The sequence below is a fragment of the Caenorhabditis briggsae genome (genome assembly GCF_000004555.2).
Source record: "Caenorhabditis briggsae complete genome, chrX, whole genome shotgun sequence".
Taxonomy (NCBI): Eukaryota; Metazoa; Nematoda; class Chromadorea; order Rhabditida; family Rhabditidae; genus Caenorhabditis; species Caenorhabditis briggsae.
The window spans coordinates 21,324,939-21,346,533 of NC_013491.2; the positions used below are offsets into that span (position 1 = coordinate 21,324,939).

The following is a 21,595-nucleotide window of genomic DNA, read 5'->3' on the forward strand; positions in this document are numbered from 1 at the left end:
AAATATTTCAGGTTGGTACTTCATCGTAAACTATTCCCAAAGTTTCTTCTCCGCACTCAGATGCGGCATAAACCGAGAAGAATCATCAAGAAACTAGAAACTCCCAAAGATTTTTTTGTGCTGAATGTGAGATGAAAACTCGCAGTGTCATGTTCAAAGAGATCCTCCGCATCAGTGCTACAGTAAGTTTTACGGACTAGAAATATGAGAATTTTTAAAATAGTCACAATCCTTGCAGAACATTTTGAATGCAAAAATACGAGAACAAGTTAGTGGTATCGATGGGCAGGAAGATTGACAAGTGCGAAATTCGTTGGAAGAGAACGATTCCATGTTGCATAAGAAGATGCTTGTGTTCAAGGAATCTCCAAGCTCAAAAACCCAATCTCGAGGTAAGCGACCTTTCAATTCACAACACTTCTGGAGCAAAAGGCAGAATTGACTGTGTACAGACTCTTCTAGTGCAATTTTTAATAGTTATAATTTATTATGAAAAAGTAAAAAATGAAATCTTCCTTTTCCGTCTCACCAAATTTTAATTCGAGCAAACCATGAGCTGCTGTGTTGAAGATGTTCTGAAATTGAAGTTTTGAGATAAAAATCAGCTTGAATCTTGTTACTTTTTGTAATGCAGATTGGTCGATAGCTTTCATTAAGATAAAAAACCTGAGAAATCAAAATGAAGGATATTTGAGACCTCTCAAAGTTTGTCGAATTTCGAGAAATTTACGTATGATGTTTGGAATTGCCTTATCGAATTTACAAGTTATTTCTCGCGAGAAGTGCTTTCTAAACATTCATTAGAAACTAGTTGATCAGCTACAGTATCCATCTGTTACACAATAATCTAGAAATATATAGGTTTTAGCACCATTTGCGACATCAATGGTCATATTTTCACCGAATAAACGTTGCTGAATCGCTACTCAGCTGGCAAGCGCCTCGCGGACATGTCTCACTCATTGTCTCACTCACCCTTTCTACCTTTGAGATTTCACCAGTCGGGTTTTCTTCTCCAAGAGCTCTTGTTTGAACTTTCGGAATATTTCTTAGAGCTTCCTTGTCATCCCCTTTTTATGGCAGAAGAAGTGACAGAAGCATGATTGAAATTATATGCATGATCGAAAGTTGCAGGTTTCTCAAAGTAAGACACATTTCGAATCAAAACATATCTGAAGCAAAGAGCGAAGTTGAGTGTGTACAAACTCTTCTAGTGCAATTTTTAGAATATTTATTCACTATGAAACAGTATGAAAGTTGAAATTTCTCCTTTTTTTCGTCTGGTTGGCGATCATTAGACTTCAAGGCAAGTGAACCATGATCGGATGTAGTTGAAGAGATTCTAAAATTAACTTTTTGAGAAAAAATGGCTCGAATCTCGCTACGTTTTGAATTGTATATTGGTCGAGAGTTGATTAGCATCTAAAATTTGGGTAATTAAAATAAAGCAAAATTCGAAGGTCTCGAGGTTTTTGGAATTTCTAGAAGCCTGCGTAGGAAACGGTTAGGGTTTTCGAAATGAACGTAGTTGAAAGCATTTTGTGACAGATTTTATCTATCTTTAAACGCGTAGCTCAGCCAGTTCTTGCCTGAAGGATGCTTACAAAGACTGTCTTTTCGTATAAGTTTATAGTACTCAGTTTTCATTCAATTTTAAATATTTAGAACTGCTTTATCGAGTTTGAAACTGATTTGTCGCGAGAAGTTTTTTTAACATCCACTGAAAACTAGTCGATTAGACACAGTATCCATCTGTTACACATCAATCTAGAAATATATACAGTGCGTTCAATAATTATAGGACCACCCTCGATTTTGAGGGGTTTTGAAAAAACTGGAAATGATATCAAGATTCTGTAAACGCCATTCGATTCAGAATACAAAATAACCCCCAGTTACAAATTTTCATTTTCCTACTTCTTTTTACTCTTCCGTACCAACAAAAAGGCCCTCCCGCAGGCTTTCAATAATTATAGGACCCCCCAGAAAAACGAAAAACCACAATTTTTTTCTAGATCAGAATTGGACATTTTTTTTTGTTAGAAATCATTAAAATAGTCTCAAAACTGCCTATTTCGATAGTTTACACAACAATTGATTCCTCTATTCAAGTTTTAGAAAAAATTATTTTTAAGCATTTTTGCCATTTTTTTGAGTCTTTGGAATAAATCTTGAATAACTTGGCTCTTGTGTGAGATTTTGAGCTGAAATCGATAGGAAATATCTCAGGAATGATCATGATCATGTTCCGAGTAATGAAGGCATTTTCGAGCATTGGCTTGCTCAAAATTGAGCTCCAGTTTTGAACTGAAAAAAACATGCCCAATTGAAAATATTCCAAACTTGTCTAAAATTTTTGAAAGATGTTCTAAGCGTCCACAATCGCCTTCGAAGTTATTATTTTGTATGTAAAAATGATATTTGAGCTTTTGACAAAAACCAGAATCACCGAATTTCAGGGTCAATTTTTGAAATTTCAGTTCAGCTTAAATCACAAACAACGGCTTGTAGTAGTATGACAACAATAAGTAAATACTCCAGATCCTTGTAAAAGTATCGCCATCAATTTCAGCTAAAAATCTTACACATGAGCCAAGTTATTCAAGATTTATTTCAAAAATCTGAAAAATGGCAAAAATGACTGAAAATAATTTTTTTAAAAACTTGAATAGAGGAATGAATATTTGTGTGAACTATCAAATTAGGTAGTTTTGAGACTATTTTAATGATTTTCAACTAAAAAAGGTCCAATTTTGGTCTCGAAAAAACTTGTGATTTTTCGTTTTTCTGGGGGGTCCCATAATTATTGAACGTACTGTAGGTTTTAGCTCCAGTTGCGACATTAAGGGTCATATTTTTACAGAAGAAAAGTTGCTGAATCGCTATTCAGCTAGCACGCGCCACGCGTCCAAACTGGGCTAGATACCAAATTTGAACTTTTCAGGGCAAATTTTTTTCTCAGAATTTATCCCACTCACCCTTCATTGCTTTGTGATTTCACCACTAGTGATTTCTTCCCCAAGAACTCTTGCTTGAACTTCCGGAACATTTCTTAGGATTTCCTTGACATCTCCTTTTTGTTGTGCAGGGACGATATACACTTTCCGACGTGCGGCCCATCCGAAACCCATCTCGGCACGTTCGAGATTCTCCATCATAGCTTCCTCATGTTGTTGGCGTAGTGGAGGGATGTATGCTGGGTCGATGTTTGCAATGCTGTCCAATTGAATTAGATGGATACTGGTGCTGAAATATTTGGGAGTAGAGGACAGTCCAGAAACTCGAAACCGCATTTTAAATAAGGTTATGCAAACCAGATCTCAAGACTCGTGGTTAGAGTCTTACAGTTGTTGTTAGGGTCTAAAACTCGAATGCTGAATAATAATATATTTTGCGTAGAACCGTGTTGGTCGTAAATTTAGGATCGTAGAAACCCTTAGCTTTTTGGAAATTTTAAGTCTGAATCAACATGCTCAGCGGCACTCATATGTGTCAGCAATGTCTAAAAATAGTAAAATTAACATATATACTGACATTAAAAACCAAGTAGATAGTTTTCTTGAAGAATCCCAAGCCAAATCCAGTTCCATTCATTATTGTTTTGATTTTCCTAGTTTCTAAATGAAAATGTTTCAAACTTGAATTGTTAAAAATACAGCTCTCATCTTGGGATGGCTAGAGAAGACAATCACTTTCTGATTCCAATCGCCACACAGGAGCCATCCGGTGATCATCGGGCAAACGAAAATAAGGTTACTCCTTTAAAATGTTTCCTCAGTGTCTTAAATTAGTGAAGTTTCAAATATTAGGTTGATCCATAAGTTTCTTCCGATTTTGAATGCTCAACTTTGAGAATTCATATCTTGTCAGTGGGAAGGTTTTTCTTGACATGTGTTTTTTTGTTGGATATAGAATCTCACGGACTTGCTTTACATACTTTGCCTCATTCGTACTTCTTGTTGTTCGCGAGCATGGCGCTTGCTTCCATCCCTCACCATCTACACTTTCAAAATGTCATTTTATTTTTATTCCATTCTGGTTTTAAAAATCATGAGATTCACAAGAAAATGAGAGAAATAGATGAAGGCCCGTCTCTAACTGTCCTCACCATCAAGCATTGGACCGATCGATTCGAAGCCAAAAATTTAGAATCGGAAGACGAAGATAGGTCCGAAAGTTGAACGTTTCCCTATTGAAGAGCAGAGTTGAAGCCGATCCGTTTCAAACCAATCGTGAAATGTCAAAGGCATCGACCCGTGAGCGGATTGAAGACTCTTGGCAACTTCAAAAACTGGGTCGATTCGTTTCCAATTTTTTGAATGACTATGCTATGGATCGCCGTGTAGATTTAGGCATGTTTTTCCTATCATTTCTTGACACGTTTAGTTGGGTGAATGATCTAATTACTGTGGATGAGAAGTGTGTAAGTTACTCTAACATTGTGCGGAAATGTCAGTTGATTGCCAAAGAACAGCTAGCTCTGAGCGTCCCGGAACCTCAATTTCCTATGAGAATAGGTATGCTACGTGTTTGATGGCCTGTCAAAGGAATAGAGATAGGGAACGTTTAGGTGAAAGTACCAATATAACTGTCGCCTTGTATAGTTTATAAAAAGATACATTGATTCTGGCAGTCGAGTCTAAACAAGGAGAAAAGGCCAACGGTGTTCCCAGTACGAAAACGCGAAATCGCACGTTACTTGAGCGATCAAGCAAAAGTTCATGTCGTTCGGCTGAGCTATTTTTTGCATCATAGTTGCAAAAGGCCGGGCCGGGCCGGCCTGCCTACCACTGTTGAAAAATTTCCAATGAAAAATTGAATAATTTTTTTTTTGAAAAAAAAAAAGAAAAAAGGTTACATTTTTTAACAAAATTAACAAAGTAGAAAGTAGTCAGAAATATGTCGCTTTTCTATATATTTTTGAAAAATTTGAAAAATTTCGAAAAAAAAAATTCAAAAAAAATCAGCGTCTGTACAGACCCCGGCCCGCCAAAATTCTCGACGGGCCAACCCGCGGGCCGGCCCGAGATTTTGCAACTATGTTTTACACCTGTCGTATTCTCCAAACATTGTTCTTTCGGACATATGGTCGTTTGGGGTTCTCAAACGTCATCTTGATAGCAAAGACTTCAATTGAAAAGATGCCACCAAAAAGGGTTGACCCACTTTCTCAATCGCAGCCCTCCTCGTTCTGTGCCGATGAAATCAAGAAATTACCAAAGCGTTACCAGACAACTATCGATGCTCATGAACATTACTTTTATCAATCTAGCCCCCTCTGCTTTGAGAAAAATTTGATCAAAAATCATCCCTAAATCGGAAGAAACTTATGTAACACCCTAATATATGGACCTCACAAACCAGGTTGATAGAAGTTCTGCCATCAATTGCTTGGCCAATTACTCCAACCCTCTTTAAGAAAACTAGCCAGCATTCTGAAACACAAATCATCAATCCTATACGAAAGTTTATCACTTACCTCTTTACCACTTGTAAGCTAAATCATCAGAATAGCAATATTCAGAAAAATAATATGGAAACTTTCAGGCCCCTACACACGGAGCCACGGAAGAATGAATTTAGTGTGCTGCTAACCACCTTATATACGCCTAGCATTTCTCTGTAACCTCTTTTCAATCGTGCACTCTAGTTGCTCCTGTAACAGGCACGGAGTAGCACAGCTTGGCACGGATTTACCTACAACTCGGTGCTAGAGTTCCAACTCCGCCCATTTTTATACTTTAATCTACTTTTGTGGTTCTTAAATCCCATCTTAATTATCATCCATCAAATTGGATTCTCCTCGAGGCATGATGAACGGTTCCCGCTTTTAAATCCCATTCCCAACAATTTCATATTTCGATATTCTCTTTTCGTTTACTCAAATTTCATTTTCATCATTTCGAAGGTGTTCCGTTTGGAATTCTAATTGGTTCTATCCGTCACACAATCCCCCTATTATCTCCGCTTGAGACTTTAATAGCTAGTTGCGTCTCATCCTTCTCCGATTTTTCATTCAAACACTCTCAGTGAAAAATAGGCAACTCAAGGTATTAAAAAATAGTCTATAGCATACTTGTAATACGGGCCTTTTCCGGGCCTTCGCGAGTCTTGCCATTGTTTCTTGTAGAGTCAATATTTTTGGACCGACTTTAATAGATATGATAGAACTCGACTAGTACTACAAAATGTTATCAAAAGATATCAAAAAGTCATCAACTAATGAATTATTCATCATAATATCAACAATATTTCGATAGTTGACTACTTCCTGATACCCATACTTGTAAAATTCGTAGCCGGCCGGCCAACGCCCGGGCCTGAGGAAATTTTCAAGGCCCGGGACCGGCCCGGAAAGCCCGGTAGCAAAAATTTTGTCATTTTGTGCCAAATTTTGAGCTCTCAATACAATTTTCTCCATTATTTTTTTTTGTGTTTTTGGATTGTTTGTCTGTTTGATCAAAAAATATCAACAAAACTCGAAAAAAAAATTTTGATCGAAAAAAATCACATAAGGGTCCCCCGTTATTTGTTTTTTGAAATTTTCAAAACTTGTGGAATGACAGGCCCGCCGGGCCGGGCCGGGGCTGGATCTCCGAAATTCGGGAAAAAGCCCGGCCCGTTACAAGTATACTGATACCTTTTCCAGGAATCGAGATGATTGAGCTCGAAGTTAATGGCTTCTATTAGAGGAAATACGGTAATATTTTCTGGAATTTCCTGAACGACTGGAAATTTCTTAGCTTTTTGTCGGCTTCTAGAAATCTTATTTTTATTGAAAATGTATTTTTATTTGTGTGGGACTGGAGTTTGATTTTGGAATTGTTTTATATTTTCAATAAAAATCAATCGCTCCTCATTTTTTTTGAAACCTATTTGAAGGCTGATTTTATAATCTGAAGTTTAGATAAACAGATTCCAAATTGCGATTCAGATCTGTTGGACCCAAAGCAAATAATGCCATATCAAATTAGGTCTGACACATTTGTCCTCTGAAGAAAAAAGACATACAAGAAAGAAAAGAGATTGCACTCCATTTATTGATTATTGCAGATTTCGGATTGGATTGCACAGCGACGGGCGTCAGTCAGCTGAATCTCTAAGATCGACATAGGCAGAGGGAAAAACTCCGAAGATCGCCTGTGAACAACATGTAAGTCATTATGAATATACAGTTTTTCAACTCGACCTAAAAATGTCGGAAAATCATATTTCTGGCTCTGAAACTCCATTCCGAAATCCGGGATTCTAGGTTTCAAATGCTCTAAAAATTACATTTATTGACTTGAGAAATGGCTGAAAATAGCCCCAACACTGGGTTTCCGACTCACAGTGATCCAAAAATCACAAGATTACAATTTAAGTCTGTTTTACACCCTCCAAACTTTTTAAAAACGCTCAAAAAGCCCTGCAGACTGCTAAAAATGGCCAGAATGAGCAAACAATTAGCCGAAACACTAAATATGAGCTCTTCCTCCTTTTTCAAGCTTCAATTCTGGCTCTGTTACAAAGCTACTTTCAAATTTCAGCTTTGTTCTCATCCAAAAAAATGGCGACTCCTCGACACAGTGGAATCACAAAAAAGGATGCTTTGGCTATCGTCGAAAGCTGCAAAGCCAGAGCCGCAGCAAGTTCCCGAAGAGCACAAGGCACTCATTGCACCGAGTTTCAATATTCAGTTCTCCAAGCTCGCTTCGCCGTCAAGCCATTGCCAAATGCTCGAGAGCCGAGTGCCCTGAGCCAGGCAATTGGAATGACTCCGAAAGACTCCAAAACAAGTCGAGGACTGGTTAAAACACACCAGCAGGAAAGCCAAGAAGTTCAAGAAGACCAAAAACAATTTATATTTTATTATTTTTTAATGATAAATTTGTAACTATCTAGAAGACCGTGTTTTTTCAGTTTTTCAGATATATCTTTCATATGACTTAAATCTGATGGTACCTCAAACTTCTGAAGAGAAAAGGCGCAGAGTGAGAGAAATCGCAAGACAATACGACAATATGCCCTTCCTCAGTGCTTCCTCAGACGACCTAGCTGCATGGACGTCAAAACATTCTCGAGAAATTTCCAGAAAATCCTTTAAATGAATGGATTCTGGAAATTTCCCTTATTTTTCTGATTTTTCTAATTATTCCTAAAAAATTTTAAGTTCTATTCTATAGACTTTGGAGATTTTTTTCTTCTATTTTCCTGATTTGTTTTGGTTCTTCGAAAGGTGAGTTGATAAATATGACAACTAGCGGTGTTCGGAATGGCTTTTTCGGAACTTTTCGGAATGTCGGGATTTCCCGCTTTTCAAAACTTAAAATTTTCGGAATTTGAAATCATTCTGATTTTGAAATTTTTGCAATTTCGTGATTTCCGGATTTTTTCAACATACTAATTTTTAAGTAGAAATTATATTTTCCACCACAAAATCGCCAAAAATAGTTGAAAAATAAACAAAAAGTTTCTGAAAACGAAAAAAGTTAGAAGCAATTCCAAAAATTCAGCAAATTTTATGTCGAAAAATGTGACATTCAGGTCTTTTAAAGCCAAAATTTTTGAAATCTGAACTATTTGCAGCTTAAAATACTTCAAAACAGATTTTATTTTGAAATTTTAGATTTTGAAATTTTCGGCTTAAAATGGCTTGAAAACCACATTTTCGACCTAAAAATGTCGGAAAATCATATTTCTGGCTCTGAAACTCCATGCCGAAATCCGGGATTCTAGGTTTCAAATGCTCTAAAAATTACATTTATTGACTTGAGAAATGGCTGAAAATAGCCCCAACACTGGGTTTCCGACTCACAGTGATCCAAAAATCACAAGATTACAATTTAAGTCTGTTTTACACCCTCCAAACTTTTTAAAAACGCTCAAAAAGCCCTGCAGACTCCTAAAAATGGCCAGAATGAGCAAACAATTAGCCGAAACACTAAATATGAGCTCTTCCTTCTTTTTCAAGCTTCAATTCTGGCTCTTTTACAAAGCTACTTTCAAATTTCAGCTTTGTTCTCATCCAAAAAAATGGCGACTCCTCGACACAGTGGAATCACAAAAAAGGATGCTTTGGCTATCGTCGAAAGCTGCAAAGCCAGAGCCGCAGCAAGTTCCCGAAGAGCACAAGGCACTCATTGCACCGAGTTTCAATATTCAGTTCTCCAAGCTCGCTTCGCCGTCAAGCCATTGCCAAATGCTCGAGAGCCGAGTGCCCTGAGCCAGGCAATTGGAATGACTCCGAAAGACTCCAAAACAAGTCGAGGACTGGTTAAAACACACCAGCAGGAAAGCCAAGAAGTTCAAGAAGACCAAAAACAATTTATATTTTATTATTTTTTAATGATAAATTTGTAACTATCTAGAAGACCGTGTTTTTTCAGTTTTTCAGATATATCTTTCATATGACTTAAATCTGATGGTACCTCAAACTTCTGACAAACACATCGAAAGAGAGCCGAGCTTCTGTGAAATGTTTTGGACGCCTTCGAAGTCAGTTCCAATTTTTTACCAAACCTAAGCAAGTTTAGACTTAGTTTGAAGCTCTCATCTTGCGGAAATCAAAAACAAAACAAGTATCTTACAACTTTGGAAAGTAAAAAAGTTGTTTTCAAAACTTTACACTGTCTCTATGTGTCTCCTCCTCTCTTTCGAGGACACCTGCTAAAGGTGGGGCCATTGCGTGCCCGTATATACCAATTTGCGTACAGCCACAGTGGAACGTCGGAGAGGGAGCACAAGAATGTTAGAGACTCGGAAGTCGCCCTTATACACACCTAGCTCAGTTCTTGTTTCGACGACCTGACAGAATGGACGTCTAAATATTTTCGGAAACTTTTTAGAAAACCTTATAAATGAATGGACTCTAAAAAGTTCCCCTTATTTTTCTGATTTTTCTAATTATTCCTAAAAACTTCCAAGTTCTATTCTATAGACTTTGGAGGTTGTTAACTTCTGTTTTCCTGATTTCTTTTGGTTCTTCGAAAGGTGAGTTGATAAATATGACAACCAAGGGTGTTAGGAATGACCTACTCGGAACTTTTCGGAATGTCGGAATTTTCCGATTTTCAATATTTCGAATTTTCGGAGTTTCAAAACATTCCGATTTTGAAATTTTTGCAATTTCGGAATTTCTGGAATTTTTCAATATATTAATTTTTGGCTCCGCGACGTTTTGAGAGCAGACGTTTTGATAGTGCGACGTTTCGCAAGTACGACGTATCGAAAGTTACAAATTTGCGCTTTTTTGCTTGGAAGAAAAAGAAAAACTTGTATATGAGTGTTTTTAAACATTTAAAAATGGTTTTTCGAGCAGAGTGTTTGTATATTTGAAACTTTCAAAGCATTAATTGCCGTACTTTCGAAACGTTGCAGAGGCTAATTTTTCAGTAGAAACTTTAATTTTTCACCACAAAATTGCCAAAAATAGTTTACAAAATCACCGAAAACAGTTTAAAAATGAACAAAAAAGTTTATGAAAACACGAGAAATTGGAAGCAATTCCGTCCGTAAGTAATTTTATTGCGACATACAGTACTTCAAAAATCTCTAATTCCGAAAAAAAGCTTCGGAAATATTCCGAGCGGATTTCATTCCGAAAATGGTCAGAATTGTCGGAATTATCGAAATTCGGAATTCAGTTCCGAACATCCCTGAATGACAACCCACTCTCACACCCGTTCGATTGAAAAATAAAGGAAAAAATCTTCAAAAAAATTCAACACTTGAAATCGATCCGCTTTTTGGTCCCGAAAAGTATAAATTTTAAAGAAGTAATTTTAAGAAAAGATGGATAAATCTTTTCAACATTGCTGTGCTCCCAGTCCTTTCTGTCATCCAAGCCTAAGACAACAGCCGTGAGTTCAAAACATAAAAATTTGAAAAACTGAAAATTAAGCCAACCACATTCAAAGGAATCGTCCTCAACAGGCCGACTATCAAGTTTCCGACGGATCCAAATCCGGTGGCGTTCGACTCAAAGGTTTCCACGGATTTCAAGATCCATGAAAAGTTCTTCATTTCCGCGAAAATGGATAATTGGGAGGTCGTCTTCATGAGAAACGAGGAAGTGCGGTGAGTTTCAGGGTAATTTCGGCTAAAAAAGCGAATTCTTTGAGAATTTTCGACCAGAAAAATATCCAAGAATTTCAAAATTCATAGAAAGTCGGAAATTTTCAGTGACTTCACGGAAAGCATCATCCAAGCTATGGGGCAGTATGGAATGGCGGGGCAGCCACCGAGCCACCTTCATTAATGAAAACGGAGATCTTCCGGTGAGTTTTTCGGTCCAAAAAACTGTCTTTTCTGCATAAAAATCATGTTTTGTACCAAAAAATTTAGTCAGGTCGAATTTTTTCTATTTTTATAATGGTTTTATTCTCCTTGCATTGAAGATTCTGAAACGATTGACCACTTCACACAAACAACTTGTCTATTGCAAGATTGTTCCGCTAAAAGATACCAACCTAAGATTTATTTTTCTATTTTCGTATTATTTTCATCTTCTTGTACTTATAGAAATGGAAATTGTCATCCACCAGACATTCAATCAAGAGCCTGCTTCAACGGAGGACGTGACATAATTTTGGCGTTTTGCCTTTTGAACGGTTCTCTCTAAATAAATTATTTATGATTTGTTCAAGTTTTCTGAATTTAACAATTGGAAAAAAAAATGGAAAAAAGCCTTTCCTATTTTTTGAAAACCGTAGTGTTTTTGAAAACAGGTGAAGCGAAATTGTGGGCCAGAATTTCGAAATTTTATATTTTCGATATTTTAACGGATGTCGGACAGACTGCAACACTATATCCATCTTTCTAGACTTCATTATTCCAAGTTGAGCAATTCATGGGAAATCAAAGAATCTGGTTACCCAAAAAAAATGAGGTCCAAACTTGTTTTTCGAAATATTTGTACACTTGATCTGCTCAAGAAGAACGTTACCTTTGCCTCGCCGGATAGCCCCAGCGAAGCGGACCCAAAAATTAGATTTGTGTTCGACACATTCTTTCGAATGGTCGGAACTCCAGCGTACCTTGAGTAACTGGGTTAAAACCGATGACAACGGCGAGACAACGCTTCTTTTGTATTCTTATGTACCGACATCAATTGAGGTCCGCGCCGGCTACTAGAGAGTACGCGTTTGAATAGACGCAGGCATCCGGGAAGAGAGAAAAGAGGCAGCAGGCGACAAAAGAAAAGAGAAGAATGGTAGAATGGAAGAAAAGAGGAAGCAATAGAGGGGTAATTTGGATTGGGGAAGACGAGTAGGTTGTTGGTTCGACTCTGCGTGGGGAAAATGTTTAGATTAGCATTTTTGAAACGCTCAGTGTTTCACTGAAAATGGACTTGGCGGCAATTATCACCGATTTCTTGATACTTCGAAAAATACTTGGAGGCAATAAAAACAAAATTTCGAAACTTTGCTAGAATACTACCCATCAAACATACCACATCAGGAGAAAATTTAATAAGCTTTAGAGACGGTCGATTTTTAGCGAATTGTAGTTGTCTTGTACTCCATGGTGAAGCCTCATTTTTCGCATTTTTTGGACTAAAACTTATCTTGTGCAGGATATGCAAACTCAGACAAACATTTTCTAGTGTTGTTTTTGTTCCTGGTTCTGAACCTGGCATTTTCTTTTTCACACTGATGTTAACATTTTTCACAACAACAGATTTTCAGTATTTTTTCCAATCAGACCAAAAATCAAAGTTTTCAGCACAAAAAATGCTCAAAATACCAAGAATAATATGACAGTGTCTCATATGATGACACACACAAAATTTGTTTTGTTTGTTTAGTAGAAGAACAAACGCAGAGAAATGTAAAGATCGAGACAAAGCCAATATTTTTTTCATACAATCGTTTCTCAGTCTTTCCTATGACGACCTAACAGAATGGATGTCTAAATATTCTTTGGAACTTTCCAGAAAATCTTTGAAACAAATGGATTCTGGAAAGTTCCCTTATTTTTCTAATTTTTCTTCTTATTCTTGAAAACTTCCAAGTAATTATATGAATCAGTGGGTTCTGAAAATTTTTTAAAAGTTTAATGCTTTTTCCAACATTGCCACAGCTACCGTAATCTGCTCGTCATGAAACAGTGGACGCCATCACTCAGACAGGTTAGTTTCTTTATTCATTTTTTAATGAAGTTCACCTTTCTGACATTTTAGAATCGGACACAGCAGCAACTTAAACAACTAAGCCTCATCAGTTGCGTGATGGCTCCTCCCAGACTCATCAAGGTAAGATTTTTTTCTTTCGTATTATTTTTACCTATCTGCTATTCTAAAACAAAAGATGAGTTATTTTCTATGTCCTAATGAAGTTCATCTCTCTGTTATTCTAGAATTGGAAACTGAGGCGGCCTCATTGGTGGATTCGAGAAATGGGACCAGTTAAATAAGGACTGCCGTCTACATGTTGTTCATTTCTTGGATTATAAATCTATGTGTAATCTCGAACGATGCTCGAAACAATATTTTTTTCATATTATCGCTTCTTTTTAAATAAAAAGATTATTTTTAAATAAGTTATTCATGATTTGCTTACAAATTTTTCTGAAATCAACTATTGAAAAAATTATAAGAAAGGATTCCCCGGTGTTTTGAAAAACTTGGTGAGTTTGAAGATCCGTGAACCTAAACTTTTGGTCCATAATTTTGACGTCCAACTGTCTGCGTCCAATCTCCGTCGTTTTCTGAACTTTCTCGTTTGAAATTTTTCTAACTGTCTGCTTTAAATCACTCTTGTGGTTCTAACTGTCTGCTTCAATTTTCTCATGTTTGTCTAACTGTCGTCTGCGTCCATTCTTTGTCATTTTTCGAACTTTCTGCGTCCACTGTCTTGTTTGAAATTTCTCTAACTGTCTGCTTCAAATCTCTCTTATGGTTCTAACTGTCTGCTTCAATTTTCTCTTGTTTCTCTAACTGTCTGCGTCCACTCTCTCACCTCCTCTGAGTCTCTCATTTTCTCCCACTCTTTCATTCCTAATAACCTTATCCGCAAAGAGCTCAAGCGATTTTCAAAAGTCGGGATGTGACGGATTTCGACGAGGTTCTAATGACAATAGTTATTTAAAACAAACAGCACATTTTTACTGTTCTCGCCTTTTTCAGATTTGTTGTTTTCTCAGATTTGAGTTGGTTGGACCATCAGGAGCATCGTTTGCTCAGTCCTCTTTCTTTTTGACAGCTAAAAATTTTCGAAAATTAGGATTAGTTCTGCTCAATGTCAGTTTTTATACATTTTGAAAGTGTAAAACCAAAAAGAATTGAATATCAGTTTTCAAAAAACCAGCACATCAATTTCAGAAAATCAGAAAATCAGAAATTCAGAACTTCAGAACTTCAAGAAATTCAGAAATTAAGAAATTCCAGAAATTCATAAATTCAGAAAGTCAGAAAATCAGAAGTTCAGAATTTCAGAAATTCGGGAATTTGAATTTAATTTATTGACGTTGTTTTCGCTGATTTTCAAACAATTCGCTGATTTTCTGATTTTTTGAAAAATTGTAGATAAACGATTGAGGAAACCCTATAGAAAACTAGAAAAACAAAAAAAAACGAATCATGTTCAAGGTTTATTATTAAGAAAGTTACAGGGAGAACAAAAAAATATATCGGTCGTAGGTCTAATGTAGCCTATCTGGAATGCTCTCTACTTCGAAAACCTGAAAAATTGATTTTTCCAGCAAACCAAACTATAACACCTCACCAAGTTTTGAATTCATGGTCTCTGGTGGATGCATGGGCTAACCAATGCTGACGAAGATGGCCTTCATACATAAATCTTTGAAGGCTGAAAGTGTGTGTGTGAGAGAGAGAGAGAGAGAGAGAGAGAATACGAAAACTTACAATCTAACAGAATGAACGTTTAAATATTCTTAGGAACTTTCCAGAAAATCCTACAAATGAATGGATTCTGGGATGTTTCCTTATTTTTGTGATTTTTCTGATTATTTCAAAAAACCCATTCAATGGGTATTTCATATTTTTTGAAAAGTGAGTTAATGAATCTGACAATCCCCTCTATTCTCTTAGGAGGTTCGATAGAAAATTTGCATAATTTTCTCAGAAAAGGACTGCAAAGCAGAGAAGATCAAAAGTTTCAAGGATCTGATTGAAGAGGTATGGAGAGAAAACGATCAAGGAGCTTCAAAATCGGAGAATGGGAAAATAAGTATCAGGCGTCCAATTTGAAAGAGGTGTGAACAGTAAAAATTCAAAATGTTCAAAAATCACCATTGTCCTTAGAATACTGTTAGAATCAGTTACTGTCTGGTTTTTTCTGAACCACTTAAGCTTTTGTGGAAATGCAGTTTTTGAGGTTAGTTTCCTCTAAAAAACCACAAAAATCAACTATTAATTTTTAGATTCTCGACCGACAGGAACTGTTAAAGGCGGAGGAGGACATAGCAAGAGTTGAGAAGAAAATCCGATGAAAGTGTTGGAAGAGATCAATGGAGGGAGTAGACGAAACGAAAATCACTCATTTGAAGATCATTGCAAAATTTGGATTTAAATAAATTGGTTTACATTTTTTTGCTGTTTTTGTTTCAAATAGAACATCCCGAATATTTTTGGAAAGAGTTTTTGTGACATAATAGAAGCGTACCAGATTCAGAAATTTTGAATTAAACATTTTGTTTGGATATAGAGAATGAGAAAATACTATAGATTGTGAAAATTAAATGCTTATGAAAGTAAGCTCATATTTTTTCATAAAATCCTAGAAAACCCAATTTGAGAAGTTGAGCTACCAATGATCTGGAAAATCAACCAGGTGAAACTTAGACCATTTCTATGCGATTCTAAATTTTATATAAAGTTTTAGAAAACTTAATTGATCCTCTTATGTGTACAAAAAACTCAACTATACATTTATAAAGCGAAAAATATAAATCACGTTTGTTTTCTTTATAAGTCAATTGAATTTCAAGAGCGGACCCGTCAGTTAAAGTCGTAATCGAAAAATTTTGCCCCACGCGGAGTCGAACCAACAACCTACGAGTTTCCCCCGATCCAAATTGTCCTTCTCCTGCTTCCTCTTTTCTTCCATTCCACCACTTTTCTTCTCTTTTGTCGCTCGCTGTCTCCTTTCTCTCTTCCCCAATGCCTTCGTCTATTCAAACGCGTACTCTCTTGTCGCCGACGCGGGCCTCGATTGATGTCGGTACATAAAAATACATAAGAAGCGTTGTCTCGCCGTTGTCCTTGGTTTTAACCCAGTTACTCAAGGTACGCTGGAGTTCCGACCATTCGAAAGAATGTGTCGAACACAAATCTAATTTTTGGATCCGCTTCGCTGGGGTTATCCGGCGAGGCAAAAGTAACGTTTATTTTGAGCTCATCGAGTGTATAAATATATCAAAGAACATGGTTCGACATAGTTTTTTTTTGTAACCAGAACTTTAGGTAATATAGTCTGGGAAGAAAGATATTATGCAATCTGTGTCACCAATTTTTTTGGCCCACGTTTTTAAACATACTTTTTTTTTTTTCAAAAAATCCGTTTTCTTGTTTTTCTCAAACTCAAAAATTTTATGAATCAATCATTTATTTTAAAAAAAGAAGAGTTCGTCATTCTTGGTTACTGTAGATTGTACAAGTTGGAAAAACCCTTAAAGATGATTTTCTCCGTCCATAATTGACCCTTTGGATTTGTCAGCAAAAGTTGAAGCCAATGATGGGATGTCTTCCTGTGGCAGTTTTTCGATCTGAAAGTGAAAAAAAAAGACTTTAGGACACACAGATACAAAGAATTACCTTGTATACAGAAAGATGGAGGTAGAAACAATTTTTTGAAGTTTCAGGCACTCTGAAAATTTTGATTTTTCGGTATCTTTTCGGAATTCTGTAAATCAGAATTTTCTCAATTTTCGAATTTCAGTGTTTTTGGGAAAATTTGAAAATAAAGATTGTTAAACTCACTTTTTGCAAAGTCGATAGAAGAAATATTGAGAAAAAAAATCATATTGAAAAATCGTAGTGCCCAAAAATCAGATAGGGTACATTTGGAAAAAGATGAAATGATACGATTCTGGGTGGCGAATCGCCACAGATAGGAAAAAGATGCAGAGAATCATGACAAAACACATAAAAGGAATGGGGATTGTAGCGCGAAAAGGGCTAGAAAATGGTAATAAAAACGGGAGAGTATAATAGAGAAGCGATGAACAGATGGAAGCATCGTTGAAAAGAACAAAGTTGGGAAAAAAAATGGAAAATGCAAGTAAAATAAACTTACACGGGAAGTACCCGACGTGTCTGCTCGCTTTTTCTTAGATATTGGTGGCAAAATGTGTCCCTTCCCTGGACTAGCACAACACTTATATTATAAGGTGTCAACAATCAGGTTGAGCAGAATGGCTAAACTTTTTCTTATTTTTTCAAAAAAGTGGATCAAGTCCATTCAAAAAATTTAACTCTGTACAGATCAAAGATAACATGATAAACTAAACTGCATCTTGTAGAACGGGTTTGAGGCTACAAAAAACTCAACTACGCATATTGTCTATCTCTACAAATAAACTTACTAGAATAGAAAATGTGCGAATGGTCTGATTCGGTGAAATCAACAAATGACGATTTTTGAAAAAACTTATTCTGGAGACCATGTCTATTTGATTCCTTTTATGTCATAATGCACAACTATCGTTCCGAATATATAGCTCACCTTTCAAAAGTCTATTCCATGTACCCTCACTTTTAACATGCTCACTTTTAACATGTGCATTTTTTTTCGAAAATTTTGGCTTTTTGATTACGGTTCGATCATTTTCTTATCAAAAAGAAACTGAATTAACTCAAACTTTCATTCTCAGAGCTTTTCTGTTGTTTCCGGAAAAATGAGTTCAAAAAATACCATGGAGCAGGGCTGGGCAAGCAATCGGCTTTCGTCGGAAACAAATTGCAAAAAACACGCAATTCGCGAAAAAAGTGGGCGGAGCCAACGCACACACAAAGTATAGTGGCCGGCGGAACCCGGGAGGTGTCGGCCGCTGCGGGGAATAACTACCCGACAGCGCGTAGTTGAAAAATAAATCAAATCTCAAATTCCCGCCATTTTCGTGTCGAGACCCTTCGGCGAAATCGCGTGCGCCTTTAATCTCGATTTGTACATCAAACGAGAAAATTTTGCAAAACGTGAAGGTTTTTCTCCCGTCCTCGCCCACCCCTGCCACGGGGTACATGAGTGAAGCTGAAAATAGTTTTTTTCAAAATACTCTTTTAAATGAAAAGTGAGCCCAATCAGACAATTCGCACATTTTCTATTCTAGTAAGTTTTTTTGCAGAGATAGACAATATGCGTAGTTAAGTTTTCTGTGTTTTGTTTTGTGCTAGTCCAGGGAAGGGGGATATTTTGCCACCAATATCTAAGAAAAGGGGAGCAGACACTTCGGGTACTTCCCGTGTTAGAGAGATTTTAAAGCTAGATCAGGAAATTCAAGAAGGCGTAGTAAAACCTCGTTAATGGAAACTTTTCTTTCGAAATTGTCCCTATTTTTTGAATCGCAGTAAATTGAATTGAACTTGTTTAAAAATAAGGATCATTTTTCACCGTAACAAACAGAAAAGATGGTTGTCATTCGTAAGCCAACATACACCTTGACAATTCATAGTGGTGATTTTATATCATAGAAAAATACTAACCTTGCTCTAGCTGCCTCCGGATAGGAAGAAAAGAAATAAAATATTATTAGAAGTTCAGATGAATTGCTCATCTTGGAATAATTAAATATAGGATTAAATATATGATGAACATGGTGCTGCAATTCTTATTCTCGAAGCGTGGATTTCTGAAAAATAAAAGGCTTTTGTTGACATGGGAGAATCAATTAATTTTTAAAGTAACTCTTGGATCTCCGATGGTTCCTGTCTGCTTCGGAAATCGAACCATATGAAACTGAATTTTGGCCCTACTAGATAGAATGTTACATTGACCCGAACCAGGGGTGGGCGAGGAAGGGAGAAAAACCTTCACGCTTTGCAAATTTTCCGCCTTTGTTTTGCAAAACGAGATTGAAGGCGCACGCAATTTCGCCGGCGGGTTTCGACTTGCGTGCGTCTTTAATCTCGTTCTGCGCGTGTTTTGCAATTCGTTTCCGACGAAAGCCGATTGCTCGCCCAGCCCTGACCCCAATAGTTTAATCCAATATTACAAATGTTGAAGAGGTGAGTGAAAACGGTTATAAAAATTTGATTAACTGTTTTTTAAGATAAATATCATATTATGTGGCACTCTAGATTTGATCGCCAAAAGTTTCATAGCACAAAACCGTCACCACAATGTGATAATTGTTGGATCTATTGGTGCCATCTCAATTTTCAAATTTGACAGAATATCGGAAATTTTAAAACTGGAACTCGTCCTGGACTTCGAGCAGAGTTATGGAAATCTTCAAGGCCAACCATCAGAACGGAATGTTGAGACTTTTGAAACGAGAGAAGTGAGTCAACGGTTTTTTGTATTGTGTTAATAATAGTTTGAAATATTTGAGAGTGTCCCAAGAAATTTTGGACATGAAGTGGAATCCGGACCAAACAAATATACAGTGCGGGCAATATCTTTAAACCATGACATCGAAATGGGGATAAGAGCTTTCCAAAAAATAAAATAACATTGAATTCCATCATGTAGAACTCCGGGTTTTTCTATAAAACCAAAATCACTCCCAAAAACAGCGAAAATAGTGAGATGAATTTTCAGAAACCAACTTCTTAATCTGAAAACTTTCAGGACCATATAAAAACATTGCTTAGATTGATATTTGGCGCTTTCAGAAAATCTTCTAATGAAAATTATAACTGGATCATCGAAAAATCCGGGGGGGGGGGGGGGGTCTTAAAGATAATGACCGCTTGCATATCGGTTTTTGGATGGTACATGATCAGGGAAAGTGCTAAATTCGAGAAACTTTGTCTTTTGGATTATTTTGAATTTTGAATCGAATGGCGTTTACAATTTTTCAATATCTCCTTTAGTTTTTTCTGCGCGCTCAAAATCAAGGGGGGTCTTAAAGATATTGACCGCACTGTAGCTCTATTAACGAATAAGGATATCTTTGAATAATTAGTTGAGTGTAAGTGGAAGACGATTATGCAAGACGATTAACCAGCGAAAAAGTGGCCATAGGATTGAAGACTGGAGGAGCCATTATGATAAAGACAAATGGAGAAATTCTAGTGAGTCAATTTTCCAAAAAATTTAATATCAAGCGAAACGAAATGTTCTTAAAATTTTCAGATGGTCGGTATCCACACCTTCAAACTGAGTCTTAATGTTCCTGACAATTTCCGGAAATGCACGGAGTTTTTATTTTTTAACCTTTTTTCGACCAACTCCATAAAGTTTTCATGAATCAGTATAAAAAATACTTGTTGTCTTTTTGCAGCTTTAATACAGTACAGTGAGAAGATTATTTTCGATCTTTAGTTTTTATGAAGTCAAAAAACTTACAAATTGTTGTCTACAGCGTTTCCATTGGTTGAACTTCTTGCTGCTGTATAGGAGTCACTGGAGGCACTATCGGAGTTTCCGCTTTATAAATTTTTCAGCTTCTTCGCGGGCGGTGGTCCCGAAGACCTCGTCGTTTCCGCTTCAGGCTCTTATCGTTTCTTCGGCGGTAATATAGAATTTGTCGCCATTGCATCACAACTCCAATATTTCTCCAATATTTCACCAGCCAACTCCAATATTTCACCAGCCTGCGGATTTGGTCTTCTGCTGGACACTGTACGCATCACTCCCTAGGAAAGATAAGCAATCTGAGGCATCCTTCCCCGTGGCATTCTTCCAGCTACTGCCACAGAATCTACTTTTCGAATTGTTTTCTTCTGACAAATTTGAGCTTCGGTGGCCATTTACTCCAATTGCTTTTGGGACAATTTTGAAATCCTTTCTCCCAAATAAAATTTCGAACGTTTATATTGGCGAATTTGGAGTCGTGACGAGCCGAATCCAAAACACATGCTGTTTTGAACTGCGACAGATGCTAGCAATTCGTCTGAAGTGGTCTTTGGATATAGTGTGGGGAGTGCATTCTGAAAAAATTTTAGATCAATTTCAGCCAGCTTCGAGTACTTATATATTTCTTTTTACCTTGCCTGAGTTATTGAAAACGATTTTTCAGACCAAAAAGGCCCAAAATCTCACCTAAAATGTGCGAATTTTGAGGATTGAATTCCGAGCAGCGTTGGATTTGAGGTGCTGTTACCGGGATAGAAGCAAAAGATAGTTGCTTTTTTTCAATACGTTCTCGTGCTCCTCGGTGTAGCTTATCGTGGGTTTGGTGGCTCTCGCTGTGCAATAGTTAATGGACCATAGGTTAGGGTAGCTCCTGCTGGAAGTTCTGATTAGCCGTAGATAACTGTTGCTCGTAGTCCTGGACGCCCTGTTGACTCTTACGGACGGAGAGGTGGTTTCATCCTAAAGAAATTTCAGATCATTTTCATACAATTTTGGTACAGTACCGGACAAAAATCTAACAGCTTTTGGTTTTTCGACTATAACTTTCTTCAAAATAGGGCTGAAGCGTCAAACTTCTTTTAAAAATGTAGCTATTTACCCGGGTACCGAGCTCGAATTCGTAATCATGTCATAGC

The 21,595-nt window shown here is 36.9% G+C and overlaps 4 protein-coding genes and 2 non-coding genes across 6 annotated transcripts; 3 read left to right on the plus strand and 3 right to left on the minus strand.

The window, feature by feature from the left end:
• Positions 1-2,981: 2,981 nt before the first annotated feature.
• Positions 2,982-5,384, minus strand: CBG10637 (the record flags this gene model as incomplete). Its single annotated transcript, XM_002645990.1, has 2 exons — positions 2,982-3,246; positions 5,362-5,384. 2 exons carry the CDS (start codon positions 5,382-5,384, stop codon positions 2,982-2,984), a joined length of 288 nt encoding a protein of 95 aa, XP_002646036.1.
• A 2,165-nt stretch (positions 5,385-7,549) lies between these two features.
• CBG10636 lies at positions 7,550-8,090 on the plus strand (the record flags this gene model as incomplete). Its single annotated transcript, XM_002645989.1, has 2 exons — positions 7,550-7,789; positions 7,911-8,090. 2 exons carry the CDS (start codon positions 7,550-7,552, stop codon positions 8,088-8,090), a joined length of 420 nt encoding a protein of 139 aa, XP_002646035.1.
• A 925-nt stretch (positions 8,091-9,015) lies between these two features.
• CBG10635 lies at positions 9,016-11,062 on the plus strand (the record flags this gene model as incomplete). The annotated part of the gene is made up of 2 exons (XM_002645988.2): positions 9,016-9,255; positions 10,883-11,062. The coding sequence occupies 2 exons, from the start codon at positions 9,016-9,018 to the stop codon at positions 11,060-11,062; spliced, it is 420 nt and encodes a 139-aa protein (XP_002646034.2).
• An 865-nt stretch (positions 11,063-11,927) lies between these two features.
• CBG25114 lies at positions 11,928-12,039 on the minus strand. Its single transcript, XR_006672584.1, has one exon. It is a non-coding gene; the product is annotated as an RNA transcript CBG25114 (non-coding RNA).
• A 4,167-nt stretch (positions 12,040-16,206) lies between these two features.
• CBG25111 lies at positions 16,207-16,319 on the plus strand. Its single transcript, XR_006672581.1, has one exon. It is a non-coding gene; the product is annotated as an RNA transcript CBG25111 (non-coding RNA).
• Positions 16,320-16,611: 292 nt separating this feature from the next.
• Positions 16,612-18,714, minus strand: CBG10634 (the record flags this gene model as incomplete). The annotated part of the gene is made up of 3 exons (XM_002645987.1): positions 16,612-16,707; positions 16,757-16,808; positions 18,644-18,714. 3 exons carry the CDS (start codon positions 18,712-18,714, stop codon positions 16,612-16,614), a joined length of 219 nt encoding a protein of 72 aa, XP_002646033.1.
• Positions 18,715-21,595: the final 2,881 nt, after the last annotated feature.